Source organism: Bidens hawaiensis, unplaced genomic scaffold, assembly GCF_021521415.1.
Source record: "Bidens hawaiensis isolate Kalapana, Puna unplaced genomic scaffold, B.hawaiensis_p1.1 tig00082058_1, whole genome shotgun sequence".
Classification (NCBI taxonomy): domain Eukaryota; kingdom Viridiplantae; phylum Streptophyta; class Magnoliopsida; order Asterales; family Asteraceae; genus Bidens; species Bidens hawaiensis.
The window spans coordinates 1-25,926 of NW_027503865.1; the positions used below are offsets into that span (position 1 = coordinate 1).

At 37.8% G+C, this 25,926-nt stretch overlaps 1 protein-coding gene across 1 annotated transcript; it reads left to right on the forward strand.

Moving 5' to 3' along the window:
- Nucleotides 1-794: 794 nt before the first annotated feature.
- Nucleotides 795-2,429, forward strand: LOC143607422 (uncharacterized). The gene is made up of 2 exons (XM_077082876.1): nt 795-983; nt 2,077-2,429. The coding sequence occupies exons 1-2, from the start codon at nt 824-826 to the stop codon at nt 2,427-2,429; spliced, it is 513 nt and encodes a 170-aa protein (XP_076938991.1). The 5' UTR covers nt 795-823.
- Nucleotides 2,430-25,926: the final 23,497 nt, after the last annotated feature.

Consider the following 25,926-nt stretch of genomic DNA (forward strand, 5'->3'; position numbering starts at 1 on the left):
TTTTGTTGACCGACAATTTTGTGTTTTTAATTTAAGCATTCTTTCATCTACTGATTAAAGTTTAACTCTAACTACTCACCAATTAACACACATTCAATCCTTTATTTTGATTTAAAATCACAAAACCCATATACCTACTTTTATTCACAAATATTTCACAAAAGACAATGTATCTAATAAATATGCATACGTCAGTATTTTAGAAGCACCTTGCAGAACATCTAATAAACCATATGCATATGCGACAGTGCAAGAGAACACAATGTATCTAATAAATACGCATATGTTAGTGTTTAAGGATAACATCTAACAAACCATATGCATATGCGGCAGTGTGATTTGCGCTCACACTGATAAATCTTTACACACCACACCAAACACTACAAACCAATACGAGGGTATAATTTGCGCAAACCCGCAACAATATGCGGGCACTTCTGCTAGTTTTGTTAAATGAATGACATGACACATAATAATAATAATAATAATAATAATAATAATAATCACTTCAACTTCAATCTGTTACGTGTCAATCATTTAAACCACTAACCGCCACAACAAGATTCCCACCACCTATTTCCAGTTTTCCACCCTCTTCTTAATTCACAAACTCTCATCATCTTCCATTCCAAGTTCCAACTACAAACATGTCAGGCGGTGTCGCACCGATACCCCACTCAAGCAACGAGAAACCATCATTCAATTTCCGTCAAAGCACCCTCACTTTCCAAAACCTCAACGCCGCAGCACTCGCCCTCATCCTCGCCGCCTCGGGTATGATCGGCCCCAAGACGCCGCCTTTGTCTTCTTCTCCTCCTTTTACATGTTCTTCTTGTCCAAGATTGCCTTCCCCAACCTCTCCACCACCCCCGAACCACCGATATTCGCCGCCCACCAACGCCTCCTCACCCTCTATGTATCCGTTGGAGCGCTCATCGGACTCCTCCTCCCGGTCGCCTACATCGCTCACGGCGTTCTGGCAGGTAGGTATTACTTTACTCTGTCCCTTTAAAGAATGCCATATTGAATAATAAATACTTCATATTGTTATTAATAATTAAATAAGCTATATAATATTGACTTTAGGTCAGGTGGTTTCGGGCTGTTAATCCATTAGGTTGGTTGTTGTCCCCAAACGGGGCGTTATGGGGTGTTGGTTAGTAAGGTATGTGTAGTGGGGCTACAATTGTGGGGACGATAAGGAAGATTTTTAGAGATGAACATTGCCACCGGGCTAAAAAAGGGGATATTTGTGTGTGTCGCCTGCTTGTGTTATGGTGATGATGACATGGCGATCACTATAGGTTTTTTGTGTGGGGGGGGGGGGGCACAAACATGTCATCTGCTTGTGTTATGGTGATGACGACGTGGCGGTCAACTATAGGGATTATTTTTGGGCTACAATATCGCCTCGGGTTACGTATCCTGTGAAAAAAATTCCTAATTTTGTAGCTCATACACATGGCCTAACTATCCTAATGGCATGAAGAGGTGGGGCCAACCACTAACAACCATTTAATTTTATTTATTTTTCATTTTCTCCACCATCTATAACTAGTTTGGTAACTCACCACACCCTAGTTGGTAAAATTATTAGTTATGAGGAAGCTAGTTAGTGAATCGGTAGTTAAAACTCATTGTCTACGCGGCAACTTTAACTAACCCCTACAACAAACCGCCTTTAAGATTTCGTTTGGTTGAAATAAAAAAAAGGGAAAAAAATCATTTTTGTTCTCAAGGTTCGGATGTTTTATTAATTAATCAGTTTTCAGGTTGCTTCGGGTCGGGTTTGATAATCGAGTCCCGGCAGGTTTTTGGTGAGAGAATGTTGGGGGAGGGGGGGGGGAATCGAGTTTGGGTCAGGATGTTTTGGGTGTTTCGGGTCGGTTAAAGTAGTCGATTACGGTTAAAAACCAGCACACTTTATTATTATTATATATACTTCGTATTTATAAACCGTATTACATGAGTACTATATATAGTTATAATTACAAATAAAATTAGATCAAATAACCTATTAATTATTATAGTAAACCTTAATAACATATTATCTCCTATCCGTGTGCTTTATTAAAGGTGATAAAGAAAGTGTGAAATCCGCTGCACCACATGTTTTCTTGCTGGCTAGCCAAGTGGTGATGGAAGCGGTGACGTTTGCCGGCGGGTATTCTCTGCCAATTAGGGTGTTTGTGCCGGTGGCGTATAATGCGATGAGGATGTATGCGATACTGGATTGGTTGAAGTGTGAAATGATGAAGGTGCATGAAGGGGAGTATGGGAGTAGTAGAAGGTTGAGTGTGGGGATAGGTTTGGTTATGGTGAATATGGTGTTTTGGGGGTTTAATCTTTTTGGGTTTTTGTTGCCGTTTTATATGCCAAAAGCTTTTAAAAAGTACTATGATGATGAGGGCAGGGACAAAGATTCATAGTTGTTTTATATGGATTATAGACTTTGTTAATAGGTTGGCTTCATTTTATTTTAAAGACTTTGTTAATAGGTTGGCTTCATTTTATTTTAAAGACTTTGTTGATAGGTTGGCTTCATTTTATTTTGAAGTTTTGTTAGTAGATCTGTTTCTTTTAAGACTTATGAGCTATCGATTTATTCGGTTAGTTTGGTTATCGAAAAGGCTTTTGACGACAATACTGTCACGTCTTGCTGACTGTTTGTAAGTGATGGCTCGCCGTTTTCAGTTTGGCAAGGCGATACGCCCCATATACTCACATAGTCACACTAAGGCGTTTTAACAATTTCTCAGCTCTTCACATACTCATACTAAGGCGTTTTAACAATTTCTCAGCTCTTCACATATTCATAAGAATACTCGTGACATGTTGATCAAATGAGATACGTACACGAGTCATATGTGACAATTTAACCATTTAACAATGTCTCAACTCTTCAGTTGATTCAATTTCTCAACTCATTAGTTAATAAGTTCATTATAAAAATACACATGACATCTTGATCATACAAATTCCATAAACGAGCTAGTCATGACATTCTAATCATTGGGATACGAGGCATATTAATCATTTTTCAACATTTTCTACACTTTAAATGAGTATTGATATGATGCTTAATAATTTCTCAACCCTATTCACTTAATTCTCGTCACTCGCACTTAAATCATGTGTATTACAGGAGTCAATGACGTTTTAACAACAAGCCATATGACGTTTTAACAATTTCTCAACTCTCTTCACACTTTAACATGAATATGTAAGGTTTTAACTGTAACGATTCCGGCAAATTCAGGTATACCTTAGCCGGAATATATCATTTATGTGTTATTTAATACTAAATATATGAATTATAATGTGTTTGTACGAGTATATAAGATTCACAGTACGAATTATACTCGAATGTACAGTTAGTCGTATTGGAATTACGATTAACCGATGAACGGTTATTGAAACCCGAACGAATCGGGGATTACGTCATAGATGAAATATATGATGTTTAGTAAGGTTTACGAAGTATTAAGGCTTCGGGATAAGTGAATTATAGCACAGAAAAAGGATTTCGATTTATTAGTACGTCGGTACGTTAAACGAAACCTTTAACATCAAACCAAGCAAGAGACGATAGATCAAGCCGAAAAAGATGCACAATGACCGACAATATGATGTGTTGAGTCAATAAATGTCATGGTTTAAGTTTTTAAAGATTTTAAATCGGTTTTATATAAATTTTATTTTTAAGCCGAAAAACGACCGTTTTAGCCTCGTTTTAAGCCGAATTAAGTGTTTAACCGAAAAACAAACTGAACCAGATTATCCACAACATTATCCGGATTACACAATCCAAATGTGTGGCCAAGGTTTGAGATGTGGGCCCCCCAACCCATACATGGACCGATCGGTCCATGGGTACACACACACACACTTCATTTTCTTTTTTTAACAATCCAACTCTCCAAATCCTCTCAACCCTTTACACATTCATCCAACCTCCTTTGATTTATACCAAGAAACCGAGGTAAAGATCGGATTATAGTCGTGTTCATCGTCTTTTCTCGAGTCATTTACAAGAAAATGAGGTTTCAAGTGAAAAATGGGTGAAAACCCGAGATGAAACCGATTCTTGCATGATCAAGTGATGTATACAAGTTATACAAGGGATCTTGGTCCAAGAAAGGAGTTAAAAGAGTCAAAAACGAATTTTTACGGTTAAAATCTTTGTTTTGATGTCTTAACCGAAACCATGAAAGAAATGGCTTGATTGTGGGTATAACTTGCTTGGTGTGGTGTTGTTGTGCTTGTAGGTGTTGTATCTAGTTGCTAGCAAAGGCTAGAAAGCAAGATCTTTGCGATCTAAAGCTAGAAACGCAAGGTAGTTCGGTTTTTCGTATGATTTGAAAGATTTGGACAGATTATGGTAGACTTAGAGTTGAGTTATGAAATTTCACAGAGATGATCTACACATGAAAATATGAGATCTGTGAAATTTTGGTAATTTTTGGATAAAGGATGAATTTTTGGTGAATTTAATGCTCGGTTTTGGCTAAAAATGGTGAAAAATAGCTAAGCATCATGAAAATTTCTGGAAAAAATCAGATAAGCTTTTTATACCATATAAAAGTCACACACAAAAGTTCAGGTCCATTGGAGAAGTCTAAGTAGGCTTTTGGGTAAAACGAGATCTAGGGTTTTCTAGCTCGGTTTTGGTAAAAATAGCATGAAAAATGAGTTTTTGGTTCTGTAAAAATTACTGGGAACTATGTGGATGGCAGGAGTCATCCCAGAAAAATTTGGGATTTTTCTAAGGTCGTTTGGTATTTTTGACATATTTGGTGTTTAAATGACGTTTAAAAATAGATAAATAAATGTTAAATATAAAAATTAATTCTGGAAATATTTTTATAAAATTCCTTACTGTAAAAAAACTGATTTGTGAAAAATTTCAAGATCCGAGACTAAACGGATAATTATTTGTGCTAAACAGAACATAAAAACAAACTTTTAAAGCTTAAAACGTGTAAACCGGCAAAGTTCGCCTAAGCGAGCTGACTGGTGTATAAAAACCCTAAAAATGGACTATTTTCATGAAACCGAGTAAATCAAGTAAAAATAAATCATCCGAAAGTAATTCGGATGATTTGGGTAATTTTACCCGATTTAGTCGTTTCCGGTATATTAAAGACGAAAACGGGCCCCGCGGCCAAACGGGGTGTCTAAACCGAGCTCTAATTTCACCACTTTAATTAAAATATCAATAACAACTATTTTCGGGTCGTATGTGGCCAAACTCATTTTTGAAAACATAAAGACGAATAACCGTGCTAGGCACGCAAAACGAGAAAACAATCTAATGGTAGTTTTGACTAAAGAACTCTAAGTGATATCACAATCTAAGTCCTGAGAAGTGTATCGGGGTTAACATTGTCCCCGGATCGTGTACGGTACTGGGTTAACAGTGTCCCCGGACGTACCGGTTAACACGAATTTAAGTTATATTAATAGAAATTGTGTAGTAACGACTTAGGGATCGTATTACAGATCCAGGACGGTAGCTGTTCACAGTATTACATCTTGCTCACAAAAAGGTGAGTTCCACGAGCCCCTTTTTATTGAACTGTTTTAAATATTTTCCCGGGGCGGAAAGCATGTTTTTATCAAAGTGTTTAAGTACATGCTGATCGCATGGAAATGAATGTGTTTATATAATGTTTATTGTACGGGAATCGTACGGTAATGTATTAAGATGGTAATTGTCTGAGTTGTTAATATTGTAAGACCCGAAACAGTGTTCTGGGTTAACAGTGTCCCCAGAGGTTATTAAAAGTATTTCTGGGTTAACAGTGTCCCCGGAGGCTATTAAATGTATTTCTGGGTTAACAGTGTCCCCAGAGGTTATTAAATGTATTTCTGGGTTAACAGTGTCCCCAGAGGTTATTAAATGTGTTTCTGGGTTAACAGTGTCCCCAGAGGTTATTAAATGTGTTTCTGGGTTAACAGAGTTTTCACTTGTAGGCTCAGCATAATTACATCATTAATTTATGATTATTAAAATGATTTGTCATGGTTTATTTAAATTAGTGAAACTCACCAACTATTCGTAGTTGACCCGTTTTCTTTACATGCTTTCTAGGTACACCAAATTAGAATGAGTGATACGTGCTTGATGATGTGTGCTATTTTGTGGAAGCTTAAGGGTCTGTATTTTGTTTTAAACATGTTAACGTACTATTGGTAAAACTTATGTGATAACGCCTAGTCGGTAATGAAACTCGGAACAATGTAATTCGTTTAAATTAATGTAGTGGTGTTTTCTTTATAAGCAATGCTGTTGATATCAGATGTGTCTGTTGCACCCCGTGTACGTTTCCGCTGCGGTTTCGGGGTGTTACAGAACTTGGTATCAGAGCCATTGGTTATAAAGAATTAGGATGTCTTTAAAAGATACCTAAAATATAACCAGTAGCTCAAGTGTTATAGGATCTGAATATCAACTAATAATTTATTGTGACGAGGTCTGGATGAACTTGGATGGACAAGTGAGTTATTATGGTCCGGAACATAATAACAGACTTGTCCGCACGAGGGAATTCAGGGGAAGTCACGGGGGACTTTAATAGGTAAAATTGGCAACATATGTGCAAATATATGATAATATTGTGTGTGGTCAAGTTGTATAAGTAAGTGTATATTAATTTATTACGATTTACACTATGGAAAGAACTATATGTTTGTTAACTTGTGTGCATGTTAGAATGTCAAGAACACCTAGTGTATCGATGGAGGAGGACCCGGAGGAAGTCAGCTCCGGGAACTCTGGTAGCCTCCCCGTATCATCTAGCTCTGAGCCTAGCGAGGCTAGTGTTAGGAGCTCTAGCCAGTCCTCCCCTGCCAGGATTGCTAGATCTCTTACCCCAACCGCACCACAGGCCGTCCCTATCCCTCCCGGATTCGGACCCCGCCTCACGGCGCGGATCAGTGTTCCGCAGGTCCCACCTACCTCGCCCCCACCCAGACCTGCTACCCGCAGGGGCGAGTCCTCCCGCTCCCAGCCCGAGCCTGTGACTCCACCTGTGTGGGGTCTCCCTAGGCAGGAGAGGGACGCGGCGGCGTGGCTACGAGTGCTCACCGAACAGGTGAATGAGCACTCCGCCGCCTTGACGGTGGGGGTACAGAGGCGGATGTACCTAGGGGACTGCATACTGGACCACCAGTATGCGATTTCGCAGCTGAAGAGGGAGTGCTCATACTCCCAGTGGATGATCGGCCGGATGGAGACGCGGATCCGGGTTATGCTGGCTGTGATGGTGGTGTTGGTGGCGGTGCGGGTGGGTTTGGTATACCACCGTGCTTAGTTGTGTTAGGATGGGAGTAGACAGGGACCGCTTTTTGATACTCTGTGTAAGCAGTTAGTGGTGATGCTAACATAGAGTGAATCTTGGGTAGTTATAATACAACCACTGGCCCTTAGGGGGGGTCTCTTTTGGGGTATATCGTTATAGATACTTTTGGGTATCATTCAAGCACTGACCCATTGTGGGTTATGTCGAGATGATGCCGACATAGGCCCTATGTTGGAAAACTTAACTTATGTAATGATGACAGGAAACGTATGTGAACTGACATGGATGTAAAATGTACTAATGTTTATTAATGAATGGAATGTTTGTTGTGTTTTATGATGGGAACTTGTATTAATTATATATATTTTCTTGATGTTGTGTAGAATGGCACCAAAACGTTCAGCCTAATTGTCGGAAGTGGACGTGAGCCGTTTGATTGCTCAACAGTTAGAGGCGGCGATACCGGATATAGTATCGCGCATCGCCGCCAGTATTAACAATTCGATCAATCCAGCCCCTCCGAGCAATCAAACGACCACCAATAATGACGGGGAACAAAATGTTAATCCTCCACAGAATGATAACACGATTCCGAGTAATGACGCACCGCCTAGGGTGGTCGTTACAGACAGTAATGGCCCTATACCTACGGTAGAGACGAACCGTACTGAACCGATGCGTGCATCCAGGGGATGTTCGATCAAAGACTTTATGTTGTGCAAACCTCTAGAGTTTAGCGGGTCTGAAGGACCAAATGGGTTGGTTAAGTGGATGGAGAAAATAGAATCCGTTGTGAATATCAGCAACTGCCCCGAGGATTGTGTTGTTAAGTATGCTACCTGCACATTCACGGACCATGCCTTGACATGGTGGAACACGATAGTGCAGACCCGGGGTCAGGCGGCGACAAACCGCATGACCTGGACAGAGCTCAAGGCTCTTGTACTGGAACATTTCTGCCCGAAAAACGAATTGCAAAAATTAGAAAATGAATTGTGGAACCTGGAGATACAGGGGGCAGACCATTTGGGTTATACGAACCGGTTTAATGAGTTGTCGCGATTGGTACCATGGTTGGTCACCCCATAGTCGAAGAGGGTTGAGCGTTATATTTGGGGGCTAACTCCAGTTGTAAGGAGTATAGTCAATTCTGGGGGACACCAGACGTATGAGGGTGCGGTGACGCAAGCTGGTATCGTCACGTATGATTTCGTAAGGAGCGGGTCACTGAAGGTGGCGGGAGAGTCCGCTGGGGGAAAGCGGGGTACACATGACCATAGAATCCAGGAAAAGCAGCAAGGTAAACGTGCTAGGCCCACTGCCCAGAACTACGCCATGACTAGTTCAGACGGAGGCAAGAACCGCAGAAGGGAACGTTTCCTAAGTGTGAGAAATGCGGTTACCACCATGGTGGCATGTGCAAAGAAGTGGTGTGCCACCGGTGCGGCAGGATTGGGCACTACGCACCGAGTTGTAGGACAAACCTGAACAACTTGAACCGGCATCCGCAACCTATCCGTGCGCAGCCATTTAGGACCCAATCAGCCCGACAACAAAACCCACAAGGAAATCAAGTGATGACCACCAGTCGTGCTTGCTTTGAATGCGGTGGCACAGATCACTTCAAGAGAAACTGTCCGAAGCTGAACCCGGGAGGAAATGGGCGGCAAACCGCGGGTCAGGCATCGTCGTCCAATCCGGCGCGAGGCCGAGCATTCGTGATGGGGGCGAACGAAGCACGCCAGGACCCCAGCGTAGTGACAGGTACATTCCTCGTCTCTGATCATTACGCTTCTGTATTATTTGATACGGGCGCCGATAGAAGTTTTGTCTCCGTTAGATTCCTGTCGATAGCAAACCTCCCAACTAGTGAAACCATAGAACCTTACACCGTAGAAGTCGCTAACGGTAAAACCATGATAGTTAATCAGATAGTTCGGAATTGCCCTTTTATTCTGAACGATCAATCCCTTCCGATTGACTTGTTACCGGTAGAATTGGGTAGTTTTGACGTGATAGTGGGAATGGATTGGTTAGCACGTAACAAGGTAGAAATAAACTGTGAAGAGAAAATCGTCAAGATCCGGGTGTCGGATGACGAAGAGGTATTAGTGCAGGGTGAGAAGTCGGGCAATATGATACCGTTTATATCCCACCTCAAGGTGTTAAAATATATACGCCAGGGATGCGTGGCGTATCTAGCGAGCTTGACGGCCACGGATCCTGAGGAAAAACGGGTGGACGATATCCCAGTGGTACGTCAATATCCACAAGTTTTCCCAGAGGAACTTCCTGGATTACCGCCAAACCGACAGGTCGAATTCAGAATCGACTTATTACCTCAAGCTGGCCCTGTTGCTAAGGCGCCCTACCGACTTGCACCATCCGAGATGCAAGAATTATCCAACCAATTGCAGGAATTGTTGGATAAAGGATTTATACGTCCCAGTTATTCCCCGTGGGGTGCACCTGTACTATTCGTGAAAAAGAAGGACGGGAGCCTTAGAATGTGCATTGATTACAGGGAATTGAACATGTTGACAATCAAAAATAGGTATCCTCTCCCCCGAATCGATGATCTGTTCGACCAGCTACAAGGTGCGAGCTACTTCTCAAAAATAGATCTTAGATCGGGATACCATCAGGTTAGAATCCAGGAGGAGGATATCCCAAAAACCGCATTCCGGGCTCGCTACGGTCATTACGAGTTCTTAGTTATGCCTTTTGGGCTAACAAATGCGCCAGCAGTGTTCATGGATCTCATGAATCGAGTCTGTAAACCCTACCTCGATAAATTCGTCATTGTGTTTATTGACGATATTTTGATATACTCGAAGAGTAAAGAAGATCACGAGCAACACTTAAGATCAATTTTAGAGCTTCTAAACCAGGAGAAGTTGTATGCAAAATTCTCCAAGTGTAACTTCTGGTTACAAGAAGTGCAATTCCTTGGTCACGTCATAAACCATCAAGGAATACACGTTGATCCAAGTAAGGTTGAAGCAGTTAAGAATTGGCAAGCGCCTAAATCGCCAAAGGAAATCCGCCAATTCTTAGGCTTAGCTGGATATTATCGTCGATTTATAGAAAACTTTTCCAGCATTGCCCAACCTTTAACCCTGCTGACCCAAAAGGATCGAAAGTATGAATGGGGTGAAGAGCAGGAAACGGCGTTTCAAGCGCTAAAACAAAGATTGTGCCAAGCGCCAATCTTAAGTCTCCCTGACGGAGACGATGGTTTTGTCGTGTATTGTGACGCATCCCGGAGAGGGTTAGGATGCGTGTTGATGCAAAATAATAAGGTTATAGCCTATGCTTCTCGACAGTTAAAAATACACGAGAAAAATTACACTACTCATGACTTAGAACTGGGAGCAGTTATCTTCGCACTTAAAATCTGGAGACATTATCTCTACGGTACAAAGTGCACCATCTTCACCGATCATAAAAGTTTGCAACACATATTCGATCAGAAAGAACTGAATATGAGGCAACGAAGATGGGTCGAGTTATTAAGCGACTATGACTGTGACATCCGTTATCACCCCGGCAAAGCTAACGTCGTAGCCGATGCCTTGAGTAGGAAGGATCGGGTTAAACCATTGCGAGTGCGAGCGTTGGGGATGATAGTCCAGTCGAACCTTGCGGATTTGATTCGAGTCGCTCAACGCGAGGCGTTGAAAGAGGACCAATTGGAAAAAGAAGGACTTTACGGTAACGAGAAGAATTTCGAACAGCGCGTGGACGAAATTCTCTATTTCAAAAATCGGATTTGGATCCCGACCCTCCATGACCTTCGTGAATTAATCATGGACGAAGCGCATAAATCAAAATATTCCATACATCCGGGATCGGATAAGATGTACAAGGATGTGAAGGAGTTCTACTGGTGGCCGGGTATGAAAAAGGATATAGCCACATACGTCGGCAAGTGTACGACGTGTGCGAGGGTTAAGGCGGAGCACCAGAAACCCTCGGGAATGTTACAACAACAGGAAATTCCTGAATGGAAGTGGGAGCAGATCACGATGGATTTTGTGACACATCTCCCCAAGACGTCCTGAGGACATGATGCAATTTGGGTAGTCGTTGATCGATTAACCAAATCGGCACATTTTATTCCGATTAGAAATAACTATAACACAGAGAGACTTGCGCAGATTTATATAAATGAAATTGTGTCTCGTCATGGGATACCCATCTCAATCATCTTCGATCGGGATAGCCATTTCACCTCCAAGCTTTGGCAAGCTGTGCAAGAAGCGCTGGGAACGCGTATTAATCTAAGCACAGCTTACCACCCTCAGACCGATGGTCAGTCTGAGAGGACCATCCAAACCCTGGAGGATTTGCTTCGTGCATGCGTACTGGATTTTAAGGGAAATTGGGATCAACATCTCCCACTCGTTGAATTTTCCTATAATAACAGTTACCATAGCAGTATAAAGGCAGCACCTTACGAAGCATTGTATGGATGGAAGTGCAGATCACCACTCTGCTGGACTGAGGTGGGCGACACACAGGTTATTAGATCAGATCTGGTCCAGGAAACGACTAGCAAAATCCTTGAAATTAAGAACAATCTGAAGGCCGCACGGGATCGGCAGAAGAGTTATGCCGATACCCGTAGAAAACCGTTATCATTTGAGAAAGGTGATAAAGTGTATTTGAAAGTATCACCTTGGAAAGGAGTAGTCAGATTTGGAAAGGCGGGGAAGTTAGCCCCTAGATACATTGGACCGTTCGACATTACTGCAAAAATCGGTCCTGTAGCATACCGATTAGAACTGCCAGATGAATTAAGTGCAGTTCACAACGTGTTTCACGTGTCAAACTTGAAAAGGTGTCTGTCGGATGAGACATCGGTGTTACCACTAGAGGGTGTCCAATTAAACGATAAGCTTAATTTTGTAGAGGAGCCCATAGAAATAGTAGACGGGAAAATCAAGCAACTTAGACACAATAAGATCTCGTTGGTCAAAGTTAGATGGAACTCGCAACGAGGCCCAGAATATACTTGGGAACGAAAGGACGAATTTCGGAAGAAATACCCCCACCTATTTCCGCAAAAGGAAGTAGTTGATGCGTAAAATTTCGAGGACGAAATTTTTATAACGGGGGGAGAATGTAACGATTCCGGCAAATTCAGGTATACCCTAGCCGGAATATACCATTTATGTGTTATTTAATACTAAATATATGAATTATAATGTGTTTGTACGAGTATATAAGATTCACAGTACGAATTATACTCGAATGTACAGTTAGTCGTATTGGAATTACGATTAACCGATGAACGGTTATTGAAACCCGAACGAATCGGGGATTACGTCATAGATGAAATATATGATGTTTAGTAAGGTTTACGAAGTATTAAGGCTTCGGGATAAGTGAATTATAGCACAGAAAAAGGATTTCGATTTATTAGTACGTCGCTACGTTAAACGAAACCTTTAACATCAAACCAAGCAAGAGACGATCGATCAAGCCGAAAAAGATGCACAATGACCGACAATATGATGTGTTGAGTCAATAAATGTCATGGTTTAAGTTTTTAAAGATTTTAAATCGGTTTTATATAAATTTTATTTTTAAGCCGAAAAACGACCGTTTTAGCCTCGTTTTAAGCCGAATTAAGTGTTTAACCGAAAAATGAACTGAACCAGATTATCCACAACATTATCCGGATTACACAATCCAAATGTGTGGCCAAGGTTTGAGATGTGTGCCCCCCCCCAACCCATACATGGACCGATCGGTCCATGGGTACACACACACACTTCATTTTCTTTTTTTAACAATCCAACTCTCCAAATCCTCTCAACCCTTTACACATTCATCCAACCTCCTTTGATTTATACCAAGAAACCGAGGTAAAGATCGGATTATAGTCGTGTTCATCGTCTTTTCTCGAGTCATTTACAAGAAAATGAGGTTTCAAGTGAAAAATGGGTGAAAACCCGAGATGAAACCGATTCTTGCATGATCAAGTGATGTATACAAGTTATACAAGGGATCTTGGTCCAAGAAAGGAGTTAAAAGAGTCAAAAACGAATTTTTACGGTTAAAATCTTTGTTTTGATGTCTTAACCGAAACCATGAAAGAAATGGCTTGATTGTGGGTATAACTTGCTTGGTGTGGTGTTGTTGTGCTTGTAGGTGTTGTATCTAGTTGCTAGCAAAGGCTAGAAAGCAAGATCTTTGCGATCTAAAGCTAGAAACGCAAGGTAGTTCGGTTTTTCGTATGATTTGTAAGATTTGGACAGATTGTGGTAGACTTAGAGTTGAGTCATGAAATTTCACAGAGATGATCTACACATGAAAATATGAGATCTGTGAAATTTTGGTAATTTTTGGATAAAGGATGAATATTTGGTGAATTTAATGCTCGGTTTTGGCTAAAAATGGTGAAAAATAGCTAAACATCATGAAAAATTCTGGAAAAATTCAGATAAGCTTTTAATAACATATAAAAGTCACACACAAAATTTCAGGTCCATTGGAGAAGTCTAAGTAGGCTTTTCGGTAAAACGAGATCTAGGGTTTTCTAGCTCGGTTTTGGTAAAAATAGCATGAAAAATGAGTTTTTGGTTCTGTAAAAATTACTGGGAACTATGTGGATGGCAGGAGTCATCCCAGAAAAATTTGGGATTTTTCTAAGGTCGTTTGGTATTTTTGACATATTTGGTGTTTAAATGACGTTTAAAAATAGATAAATAAATGTTAAATATAAAAATTAATTCTGGAAATATTTTTATAAAATTCCTTACTGTAAAAAAACTGATTTGTGCAAAATTTCAAGATCCGAGACTAAACGGATAATTATTTGTGCTAAACAGAACATAAAAACAAACTTTTAAAGCTTAAAACGTGTAAACCGGCAAAGTTAGCCTAAGCGAGCTGACTGGTGTATAAAAACCCTAAAAATGGACTATTTTCATGAAACCGAGTAAATCAAGTAAAAATAAATCATCCGAAAGTAATTCGGATGATTTGGGTAATTTTACCCGATTTAGTCGTTTCCGGTATATTAAAGACGGAAACAGGCCCCGCGGCCAAACGGGGTGTCTAAACCGAGCTCTAATTTCACCACTTTAATTAAAATATCAATAACAACTATTTTCGGGTCGTATGTGGCCAAACTCATTTTTGAAAACATAAAGACGAATAACCGTGGTAGGCACGCAAAACGAGAAAACAAACTAATGTTAGTTTTGACTAAAGAACTCTAAGTGATATCACAATCTAAGTCCTGAGAAGTGTATCGGGGTTAACATTGTCCCCGGATCGTGTACGGTACTGGGTTAACAGTGTCCCCGGACGTACCGGTTAACACGAATTTAAGTTATATTAATAGAAATTGTGTAGTAACGACTTAGGGATCGTATTACAGATCCAGGCCGGTAGCTGTTCACAGTATTACATCTTGCTCACAAAAAGGTGAGTTACACGAGCCCCTTTTTATTGAACTGTTTTAAATATTTTCCCGGGGCGGAAAGCATGTTTTTATCAAAGTGTTTAAGTACATGCTGATCGCATGGAAATGAATGTGTTTATATAATGTTTATTGTACAGGAATCGTACGGTAATGTATTAAGATGGTAATTGTCTGAGTTGTTAATATTGTAAGACCCGAAACAGTGTTCTGGGTTAACAGTGTCCCCAGAGGTTATTAAAAGTATTTCTGGGTTAACAGTGTCCCCGGAGGCTATTTAATGTATTTCTGGGTTAACAGTGTCCCCAGAGGTTATTAAATGTATTTCTGGGTTAACAGTGTCCCCAGAGGTTATTAAATGTGTTTCTGGGTTAACAGTGTCCCCATAGGTTATTAAATGTGTTTCTGGGTTAACAGAGTTTTCACTTGTAGGCTCAGCATAATTACATCATTAATTTATGATTATTAAAATGATTTGTCATGGTTTATTTAAATTAGTGAAACTCACCAACTATTCGTAGTTGACCCGTTTTCTTTACATGCTTTCTAGGTACACACAAATTGGAATGAGTGATACGTGCTTGATGATGTGTGCTATTTTGTGGAAGCTTAAGGGTCTGTATTTTGTTTTAAACATGTTAACGTACTATTGGTAAAACTTATGTGATAACGCCTAGTCGGTAATGAAACTCGGAACAATGTAATTCATTTAAATTAATGTAGTTGTGTTTTCTTTATAAGCAATGTTGTTGATATCAGATGTGTCTGTTGCACCCCGTGTACGTTTCCGCTGCGGTTTCGGGGTGTTACATTAACAATTTCCCAGCTCTATATTTTCAGATAATCGCTCTTCATTTTAATCATATCACACACGACATGAAACTTTAATTATGTGTATTACATGAGTCATATAATGATTTAACAATGTTACAATTTAACATAAGTCTATGTTCTTCCGTCAACTCTTCGAACTCTTTTCAGCCTTTAGCATGAGTCGTGTGTTATTTTAACAATTTTTCCAACTCTTTTCACACTTCAACATGAGTCATTGACGTATTAATAATTCTCAACTCTCTTCACTTTAATCATATGGATACACATGAAACTTCAATCATGTGTATTATATGAGTCAATATGACATCATGTTAACTCTCGTCACATGTTTAATTGAGTCATATGACACACTTAACAATCTCTCTATGCTCTTCACTTTGATCATAACATGTATGAATAAACATATGACACTTTAATCCCATGATTATACATGAATTGTATGACATTTAACAATTACTCTTAACGGTTTTCGCATTTTAACGATGATACTATGCATATACACGAGTCATATGACATCTTAACAGTTTCTCAGCTTTGCACTTTAAGACCCTACATATTAAAATTGAGGTCAAAACTACCAGAAAAAGGTTCAAACTTACATCCTATAATTAATATAAAAAGCAGACTTTAAATGATATGTGAATCCTATTATAAGTATCTACTTTGGGAACCTTAAACATATGCTAGCTTTTTTTAAATATCTACTTTGGGCAGCTGGAACAATAGTTGCGAATCTTATGAAAATGTTTTATCAAAGCATCTTGTGCACCCGTCTTTCAAAAGCAAAAAAAAAATAAAAAATAAAAATAAAAAATCTACTTTGGGCACCTCAAATGCTATGTGAATCTTATTCAAGTATCCACCTTAGGTGTGGCTCGTGCATTTAATCAATATAAGCATATGTTATTCGTTATGATGCACTAGCTAAAGTCCTGTTTAATCATGCCCTTGTTCGTATGACCAACAAAATGTTTAATTTACCAGAGTTTGAGCCACAAAACCCTTAAAATTCTTGTAAGTTAACTTTGTTAGAAAATAATAATTAAAATAAAATGAAGATTTATGGGATCATCATTCACATCACTTCCTTTTCTAGAGATATCAACAGCAAAATGACAGCAAGACTTTCGTACCGTTGAAGAGCACCAATCAATGGAGTTTATATTGTTTTTATTATGTTTCCTTGTAAAGGACAAACCTTCTTGTCCAATAAAATTGTTTACTGCTTCCTTTGTAAAAGAAAACAAAAAAATAGCAATACATATAAGTTCTCTATACCCTCTTTCAAACAGTCTTTGTATCCTCTTTCAAACATGGTATCAAAGCAGTGAATGATTTTAGGATCATTTTATTTGCTCTTGCTTATCATGTACCAATCAAACAACCAAATATCAGCAGCAAAACACCATGTCTGAGTCAAATGGTGGTTTAACCATAACAATATCACCCTCCAAATAACCAATCTTCTCAAGAATGGCATCTACTCTCAAACACAAAACTCCAAACAAACTATATCTGATAGTTAAAAATTAGCCTAAACCTCAATAGTCAAAACTACATCGGATGATACGAGCCGCCATAGGGGGGAAATCAAAATCCCTATTAACCCATCTAACCACATGTCCACCAGAAACGACTTATATAAAATATGACCGGTGGGAACAAGACGACCTTGTTGTTTTCTCATGGATTATTCAAAATATCGAGCATGCCATTGCTAGTAACTTAACAGAGTATCCTACAGAAAAATCATTACGGGAAACCCTTGTTATCACATATACAAGTGGTATAGACAAGCTTCAAACTTTCGATCTACATGTCAAAGCTAATTAATTCAAGCAAAATGTCGTACCTTTAGAAGAATTATGGATTGTGATGCAAGGTATTTGGGGTGAAATTGAACGACGGGACCCGAACCCAATGACGTGTGCAATCGACATGACCATGTATAACAAAATAGGACTGAACAAAAAAATTTCCAATTTCTGAATTCCCTAGATCGTAAGTATGATCCGATTAAACGAGAAATCTTAAGGTAGGAACCCCTCCCTTCAGTAGAAGGTGCATGCGCGGCTGTTAGAACAGAGACTGCCAATAAAAATATCTCAGGAGGGATCTCCAATGATACACGAAGGGTAGTGATCGGGTTAATTACATATGAGCCAAACAACATCAAAGGATTAGGGCTAATTTCAAAGGTTCGCCGGTCAGACCAGGGGTGGAAACCGACTGGTTCATCATCCTAGATTGTTAAAGCACGATTGAAGTGTACTCATTGCGGGATGTCAAAGCATACGAAGGAACAATGCTTTAAGCTCGTTGGATTCCCTGAAATGTTGAATAATGGCCACAAAAAGGGGGATAGGATAAAGAAAATGTGGCTGCCACCGTTGGCGGTTCTGAAGCCACCAACAACAGCGGAGACCGGCACAACAATGGTGAACGGAACAGTTCCTTCGGTAGCATCGCATCTGTTGGACCCGTTATGGTATCATGTAAGATACAGAAGGTCGAGTGCATCAATACCGAGCAATTTAATTCTTTTGTTACATGGCTAATGGCTAATGGATAATAGTTTATGTGATAAAGAAGAGGCATAAAGACAATTTGAAAATTTTAAAGTGGGCAATATTTCAATACTTCCACCACCTCTTGCATTACAACCACGAATATTTTGATGCACCATTTTTGTCCAGATACCCAAAATTAATCGAAGCAAACTTGATCCATGCGCTGAAAAGTGTGTATTTGTAGGCTATGGTGTCAACCAAAAATGGTGTCAATGTTATAGTCCAACAAAACGTCATGTATATACCACTATGAACTGTGACTTTTCTTGAAACAGGATTCTTTTATACCTCCCAACTTAGTGATGAGGGGGAAAAAGAGTAAGACACACTAAGTTGGCTAAAATGGGTATCTTCGTCCATATACATCAATAACAACACCAAAGATGAGTCACCAACCCCACATCAATCTGGTGGACCAAAAATTAGTGCTATAATCCCAAATCCTCCCGACCTAATACATGAGGTAAGTAATACTAAGATACCTGAAAATATAATTGATGAAGAATCTCATGATATTCATGAAAATATTGATATAACTAACAACCATGAGATAGAAGTAAAACAAACAATGCAGGTGGAACAAGAAGAACATATACAAGAATAAAATAAAGAAGAAGAAACCACCGAGAGATATGTCCTCCCACCAAGAGTCATTAAAGGAATTCTAGCAAAATGTTACTCTCCAGAAATACAATCCAAATCTTCTAGGTATCCCATGGTGAACATAACCGAAGGGAACCTATCCAAAGAAGACAAAGCCTTTATCGCTTCTCTTTGGACAAAGAAGCATCAAGTGATCTATATATCCTGGTTTCCCACTACATATTAGACATAGACACGACTAGACTTAGATATTTTGTTTTGCCAAGTCCATCTTTGTAGGGAGCATGTTGAAAGAATTCCTCTAACTGTAAACATTGAACTTAATCGGTATCCAACTTACCAAAAAAAAAGGAGTCATAATTCTGAGACCATCACCAATGAAAATTAAAATCCTTGCATTTTTGTTTGAATGTCGGCTCGCATTTGAATGTCCATATACAAGGCAAAGTTGTTTGCCCTTATACTACCAATAACGAGACTACTGATGTAACATCCCCAAAATTTCGATCTAAATATGACAAGTTAGTAAAAGTAAAGGGATTAAAAAAATGAAAATTCTGATTTATTAACCCATCGCGATACGCGATGGGAACGTCATAGAAACCCAAAAAGGGCGGTGTCGCGATACGCTACGGCCCAAGACATTAAGCCATCGCGATACGCAATGACAAGGATAATAAAAGGATGACACGTGTCCACCACGTGGCAACACGTGGCAGATGTGTCAGGACACGTGGCGACACGTGGCGCCCTCTAGACAACATGAGTCATCACGATACGCGATGACCATGAGAAAGGGTCCATCGCATATCGCGATGGAGCCCAATTTCAGCTATAAATAATAGGTGTTATGGCTCATTTCTCTTCACACCACCCCACTCTCTCTAGAAATACTTTCTCTCTCTACATCGTTATGCGTGCTGATCATCGTTTGACACGCCGAACATCGTAACCCGTACCAAATACCCGGTGATTCCTCGAAGTACGTGCCACGACACGACGGCCCCTGAACGTTGCCTCGATTTACGTGCCAAGAAAGGTAGATCAAGAATACCCTGACATTCGTGCAAGTGCGAACGTGTTGTCGAAAGTCTCGATAATTATTAAGCTAAGCAAGGTAGGGGTTCTGCCGAAATAAAATATTATTATTCTAAAGGTTTAGACCCTAGTCGGGGGTATAGCCTAGACCTTGATCAAATTTAAAATGTAACAATTAAAATAATTTCTTTATGATTAAGAAATACAAAATTATATAAACAAAGGTTATAGCAAAAATGTAGTTTCTTCATGATTAAGAAACCTAAGCTTTTACATACAAGGATATAGTTGAAATGTTTAAGAAAAGTAAAAGTCTATATACAAATGTTATAGTCAAAATAGTGTTTCTTTATTATTAAGAAACATAAGACTTAAACATACAAAGGTTATAGATCAATGACATTTCTTCTTGAAGAAGAAACATGTCGTAAACATTTCTTCTTAAAGAAGAAACATAGTACATGATTAGCAAATAAAGAAAATGAATTCATGTCCAAAATATTTTATACAAACAAATGATCAATTAAGGTTTAAGCTATCAAAACCAAACTAGAGGTCTGTAGCCGGATTAAAAGACGATCCGGGTATTTATATAAACCTATTTCATTATAGGTCAGTCATTCATTCATTTAAAGATTTTCAAACGAGATCACCACATCACTCAGAACAGACAATCACAGGTGAATACGTTAAACCTGTAACAACTCGAGTTTTCAAAACTTATGATTTATACCCATTACCCGACCCTTTTCGTAATTTGGGTAATTTGATTAAAAAAAATCTCGTACCATTTGAATATGTTATCATTTTATTTATTTAACTATTGTTACAACTTTGTTAATATGCCAAAATAACCCTTCAACAAGTTTTGAACTCAAAATATATCAAAGTTAAACTACAAGTACCATTATGCAAATATTACAAATTAATATCCATTATCATTTTCTTCAACCCTTCAGCCAAATCTGGATCCAAACCCACACCCATCACAGAAAACCCGCAACATAGACCCGTTTAGATCCAACCCGAAATCCATAGTTTACTTGATCCTTAATTAACGCATTCAATTCAGGAATTGATCATGCAAAATCGTTTACATACCAAATACAAATCACAAAGACTCAACTAATTAGGAAAACAATATTTAATTGATACGAATTTACTAATAAACGAGCCGTCTCTAACCCAATTGGGGATTATTCCATTAACAAGTCATAATAATCAAATTAATCTAGTATGCATCTTCTCTTTCACCTCGCGATTCAAGCCCACATAGTTAATTGTATTTTACGTGCTTGCTGTTATGTGTTCCGGTTCATTCTTTAGGCCGTCGTTCGTTGTCATCATTCACCATCAATCCAAATTGATTTCAGGTAATTAAAAGTTTTTTTGTGGTCGGTTTTGAGTGGGTAACAAAAGCCCCAACAAAATTTAATCAAACAGTGATTGAATTGGTCAATTGTAATTCTAGGGTTCTTATCAATTGGGGGTTATTTCAGTTTCTGAATAAAGGGTATTATTTTCAGATATTACTCAACTGTCTTTTTAGTTCAACTGGTTTCAATGTTGTGATTATCAGGGTGCTGGCCAGGGACGCGAGTTCGAACCCCGGCCAGTCCCTTTTTGCTTCTTTATTATTTGATTTGTTGTTTTAAGCATATTAATGATTTTATAAATTATCATAATTAATATTTAATATAAAATAAACATAATTTTATTAAACCGACATCTTGGAATTTATGTTTCTTCTCAAATCTTGTTAAAAGCTTTCGTTTACGTGTATATGTGTGTGTGTGTGTGTGTGTACGTATGTACTATAACTACATTTTTATTAACAATAAATCATCGTGATTTTATTAGAACCTGACAACATTATTGGAGCTTCTTGACGTTGAACTTCTTTATAAAATTTGCTTATATTGTTTTTTATACATAAAAATATATATTATATGTATGTATCATTCTTTATAAAAATCATAATAGTTGTTTTTTTAGAGGTACTAACTATATTCATAAAATTTCATTTTCGTTAAATATTACAAGATATAAACTGTTTGATAAATACATATTTTAACGATTGTAATAAATTATTACTAGTTATATTTAGATATGTACTCATTTATAATTGCGTTATATTTAGTTAAATATTATTTAAATAGTTATATAATTATTACTCATGTTTATTTACTTTAACTAATAATAATGATTTCACAATAATAATAACCATAGAGATCGATCAATCCATAACTTACTAATCATAAATCATAACACAAGTCGCATCGAAATCTTAATTTGTTAAATTATGTTTTGTCTTTTATAATTAACTCATATTACTAATATTCAAATAGGAATTCTTGTCGTTGTATCCCGAAGGGTTCATCATTCTCATATCATCATTTTTATTTCGTTCATCCGATCAGGTGAGTAATCACTCCCCTATTTTACTTATTTTCAAATGTTATGGGGACACTTGCGTACCATTTATCATATTATTTATCTTATTATTTCTCAAACGCAAACTGTGATCTTTGTGCTGTGTATCAATTTAATGATTGCATGTTACTTGCTATTTGCTTACTTGCTTACTTGAATCGCATTCGGAGAGGTCCAACATAATCTCATTATAGTATGATCATACGACCGTCGTAGTGGCCGGAGCCCGATCGCATTGGCAATGGTTTCACCGACACCTCATTTTTGGTAACAATGCCCATTCGCATGGCAACGGTTTTGCCCTTTCTTTATGGTTGATTGTTTATGTATGTGCTATGGTTTAATTGGTTATACTCACAGATAACAGTTTTGCCTATTTTTATTCACTTATATCATTATATGTTATTACCATTTTTGTTTGTGTCAAACTGGTGATCTACTCACTCAACATGTGTTGTTGACAAACATATATTTTGTACGCATTTGCAGGTTATAGATTTGGATTGCTTATCGAACTGAAGCTCACATAGAGATGACTTTAGGATAAAACATATACAAGAATAGTTGGTTTTGTATTTGTAATTTTCTTTATTTTTGTTGTATATGAATATTGTTTGATAATAAATAAATTAATTAGATATTGTCGCTTTATAATTTCATGATAGTAACCTTGTAAGCTGTGACAATCAGCTCACGCCCCGACATTTCCGCCTTAGGTTGGGGTGTGACAAAACCTTTTTCAATCAGTCAAGATAAACGGGTTGTTTATCTTAAACAAGGACAGTCAAATAAAGATTTATGAGATTACATGATCCCTATTTAAATACAAGATAGAGAATAAAAGCAAAACTCAGACCGAGTAAACATGCGTCTGTATCCAAACATAATTACTTAATCTAGTTTATCAATCAAGGCTACGTGGCCGCAGACTAAAGATCATAATAAAAGTTCTCCAATGGGTGTCCAACTCTCGGAGAACCGAAATTGTGTGTGTATGGCAAGTGGTACAAATCCCAAAAATAATAAGACGTTTCTGCTGAGTGTGTTCAAGAAAACTATCTTGTCAATGAAAGTAAGATTTATAAAACATTTTTAGAGTCAACGATTCACCAGCATATCGTTGACGTATTATTTCCCCCAATATTTCAGGAAATAAAGTTAGCACAGGTAGCAAGGAATTATAGCCATCCAAGAAGATAGATGTTCGCAAGGTAGAGATGATTAGTTTTAAATTATTAAAATATTGCAAACAATATTTAAACAAGTTTTATAAAATCAAACAAGGTTTATAAATCAAACCCTCGAATATGTATTATTCGAGAAACTTTCCAAATAAGTTAAATGTTTTATTATTTACAATTAATCAAAAGTATATTAATATTTTATTATAAATAAAAGACTTCTGCTAAACTCTGATATAATAACAAAACTGGTACCAACTATTGGTCACATGCCTAGGCCCTAAATCGGGGGTGTGACAGGTTGGTATCAGAGCCATCGATCTTAGAGAATTATGTATTTAATCATACCTAGGCTTTGATCAGATTCAAGTTTATGATAATCATTAGTATTCAATTAAGGATATTAAAATAATCATTGAATGATTAAAAATTAAATATGAATAAGATATAACAAGTACGGATAAGATAGGAAAACACGCTCCTATCCCTAATATAACCTCGTACAGATGTCCGATCGTCGATCTAGCCAAGAAACAGTTCAAATTCGATCAGGTAAAGGAAAAGGCTATATGGGAACATCTTTTCTCCTAATTCCTATATCTAGTGATGAAAGTTCATACCAAACGGCAATGGAGAAAGATTCAGATTCGTTTGATTCTAACATCCCGCTAGCCCAGATTATTCCAAATCAGAACACGTATGGAGACGTATCAAGTAGATCCAAGAAACCAGTGGTGTCGAAAGGAAAGGAAGCAATGACTTATTCAAAAGAAATCCTCAGGGACAAGAATATTATTCAACAATGCAAGATCTATGCTTTACCCACACTGAAGGTGAACGTCAAAACATGGAAATGTATGACATTGAAGATGATTCAACTCATTATGAAGTCAATGTCACCAAACTAACTGAAGCAATGCTCAAGGAAGAAATGTATGTTGAGGAAAGGCGAAAAGATAAAGTGAAAGGAGAAAACACCAACAAAGGCAACAAGATCAAGAAGCTAATTATTCAATGGAAGAAATAAGAATCTTAGTAGTTGTAAACAATACAATTGTAATAAATGTCGTGCAATCTTGTAACGACATACATAAGAGATATATTTGAAATCGATCTTATTCAAACTAAGTTTTTGAACCTAAAGATGGAAGGCACTAATCTCAAAGAATACAATACTAAGTTTCATGAGTATTGTAGATTAGTACCACACTTGGTAATACCCGAATCCAACAAAGTAACCCGCTACATTTGGGGCTTACCTCGGGAAATTAGAGATATGGTAAGATCTCATTTGCCTCATACTGCTGATTCAACCATCGAATTAGCCGGTTATCTTGTGAATGGTCTTATCAGAAATCAAGAAGAAGATAAGAATGGTGAAGCAAAGAAAGAAGAAACCGAGGAAAAGAAAACGAAGAAGAACAAAGAAAAAGAGGAAGGGTCGTTTAAATTCACAAGACCAATCTGTCATAGCTATGGAAAAAGACATCACGTGAAATTTTTAAGACCAACCAACTTTCCCAAAAATATTCCATTGATCAAATGCAACTTTTGCAAGAAACTCGGTCATTCGGAAGACGATTGCAGAAGGAAAACACTTGTATGTTTTTGCTGTGGAAAAAACGGACACTTCAGCTCAGAATGCCCGAATAAGACAAACAACGCAAGTGAAATCGGTGCTAGGAAAGGAAAAGCTAAAATAAATATATTAAACGCACAAGAAGCATCCGACAATCAAGAATAGAAGAAGACAAGAGTATGCCAAGTGAATGTTCAAAATCCTAAGGGCATTAGAAATAACCAATAGTTTAGTTAACTCTTGTAAACTGTTTGTAATCTCATTTTAAACGAGAAATGTTGTAACTATATAAGGGTATTTAAATCCCTAATGTATAAAGAAAGATATTAGCATATAGATCATGTCTTTTACACAAGAATACTTATATATGCAAAGGAAAAGAGATAGTAAAATTTTTATTCAAGAAACTATCTAGTATAGAAAGATGAAACAAATGAATTAAATTAAGACATAAGAATATGTCTACTCAAGGAAAATCAGTTATCCGAACATTTAAAGTTCAGGAGTATGATTGATGAAAATAAACGGAAGGAATCCGTCAAGATCATAAAGTAAAGAATATTATTACTCAAAATATGCAAATCTTGAAAAGTATCAAGATAAGTAAATTAAAAGGATTCGATAGACTGAATCCAAGAAGCAATCTTGTTAACAACAGTAAATGTTTAGAATACAAGGGTAAGGTAAATAGTTAAACACAACTGGCCACTGTGCTTAGCAATTTACAGTTACTTACGATATTCTGAACTATTAACTGAATACATCATCCAACGATATGAGTTAATAACAAATCATAGATCGCAACCATTCAAATAGTTCAAGTTAAGCTCAAGCAGCTGATTAGAAAGAGTCTGATAAGTAAACCGATAAGCAATGAATCACTCACAAATCTCGAGGACGAGATTCATTCCAAGGTGAGGAGGATGTAACATCCCCAAAATTTCGATCC

Coding starts and splice junctions, on each gene's coding strand:
- LOC143607422 (XM_077082876.1), top strand. CDS start 824: ATGTTCTTCTTGTCCAAGATTGCCTTCCCCAACCTCTCCACCACCCCC. Junction 984..2,076: donor CGCTCACGGCGTTCTGGCAG/GTAGGTATTACT, acceptor GCTTTATTAAAG/GTGATAAAGAAAGTGTGAAA.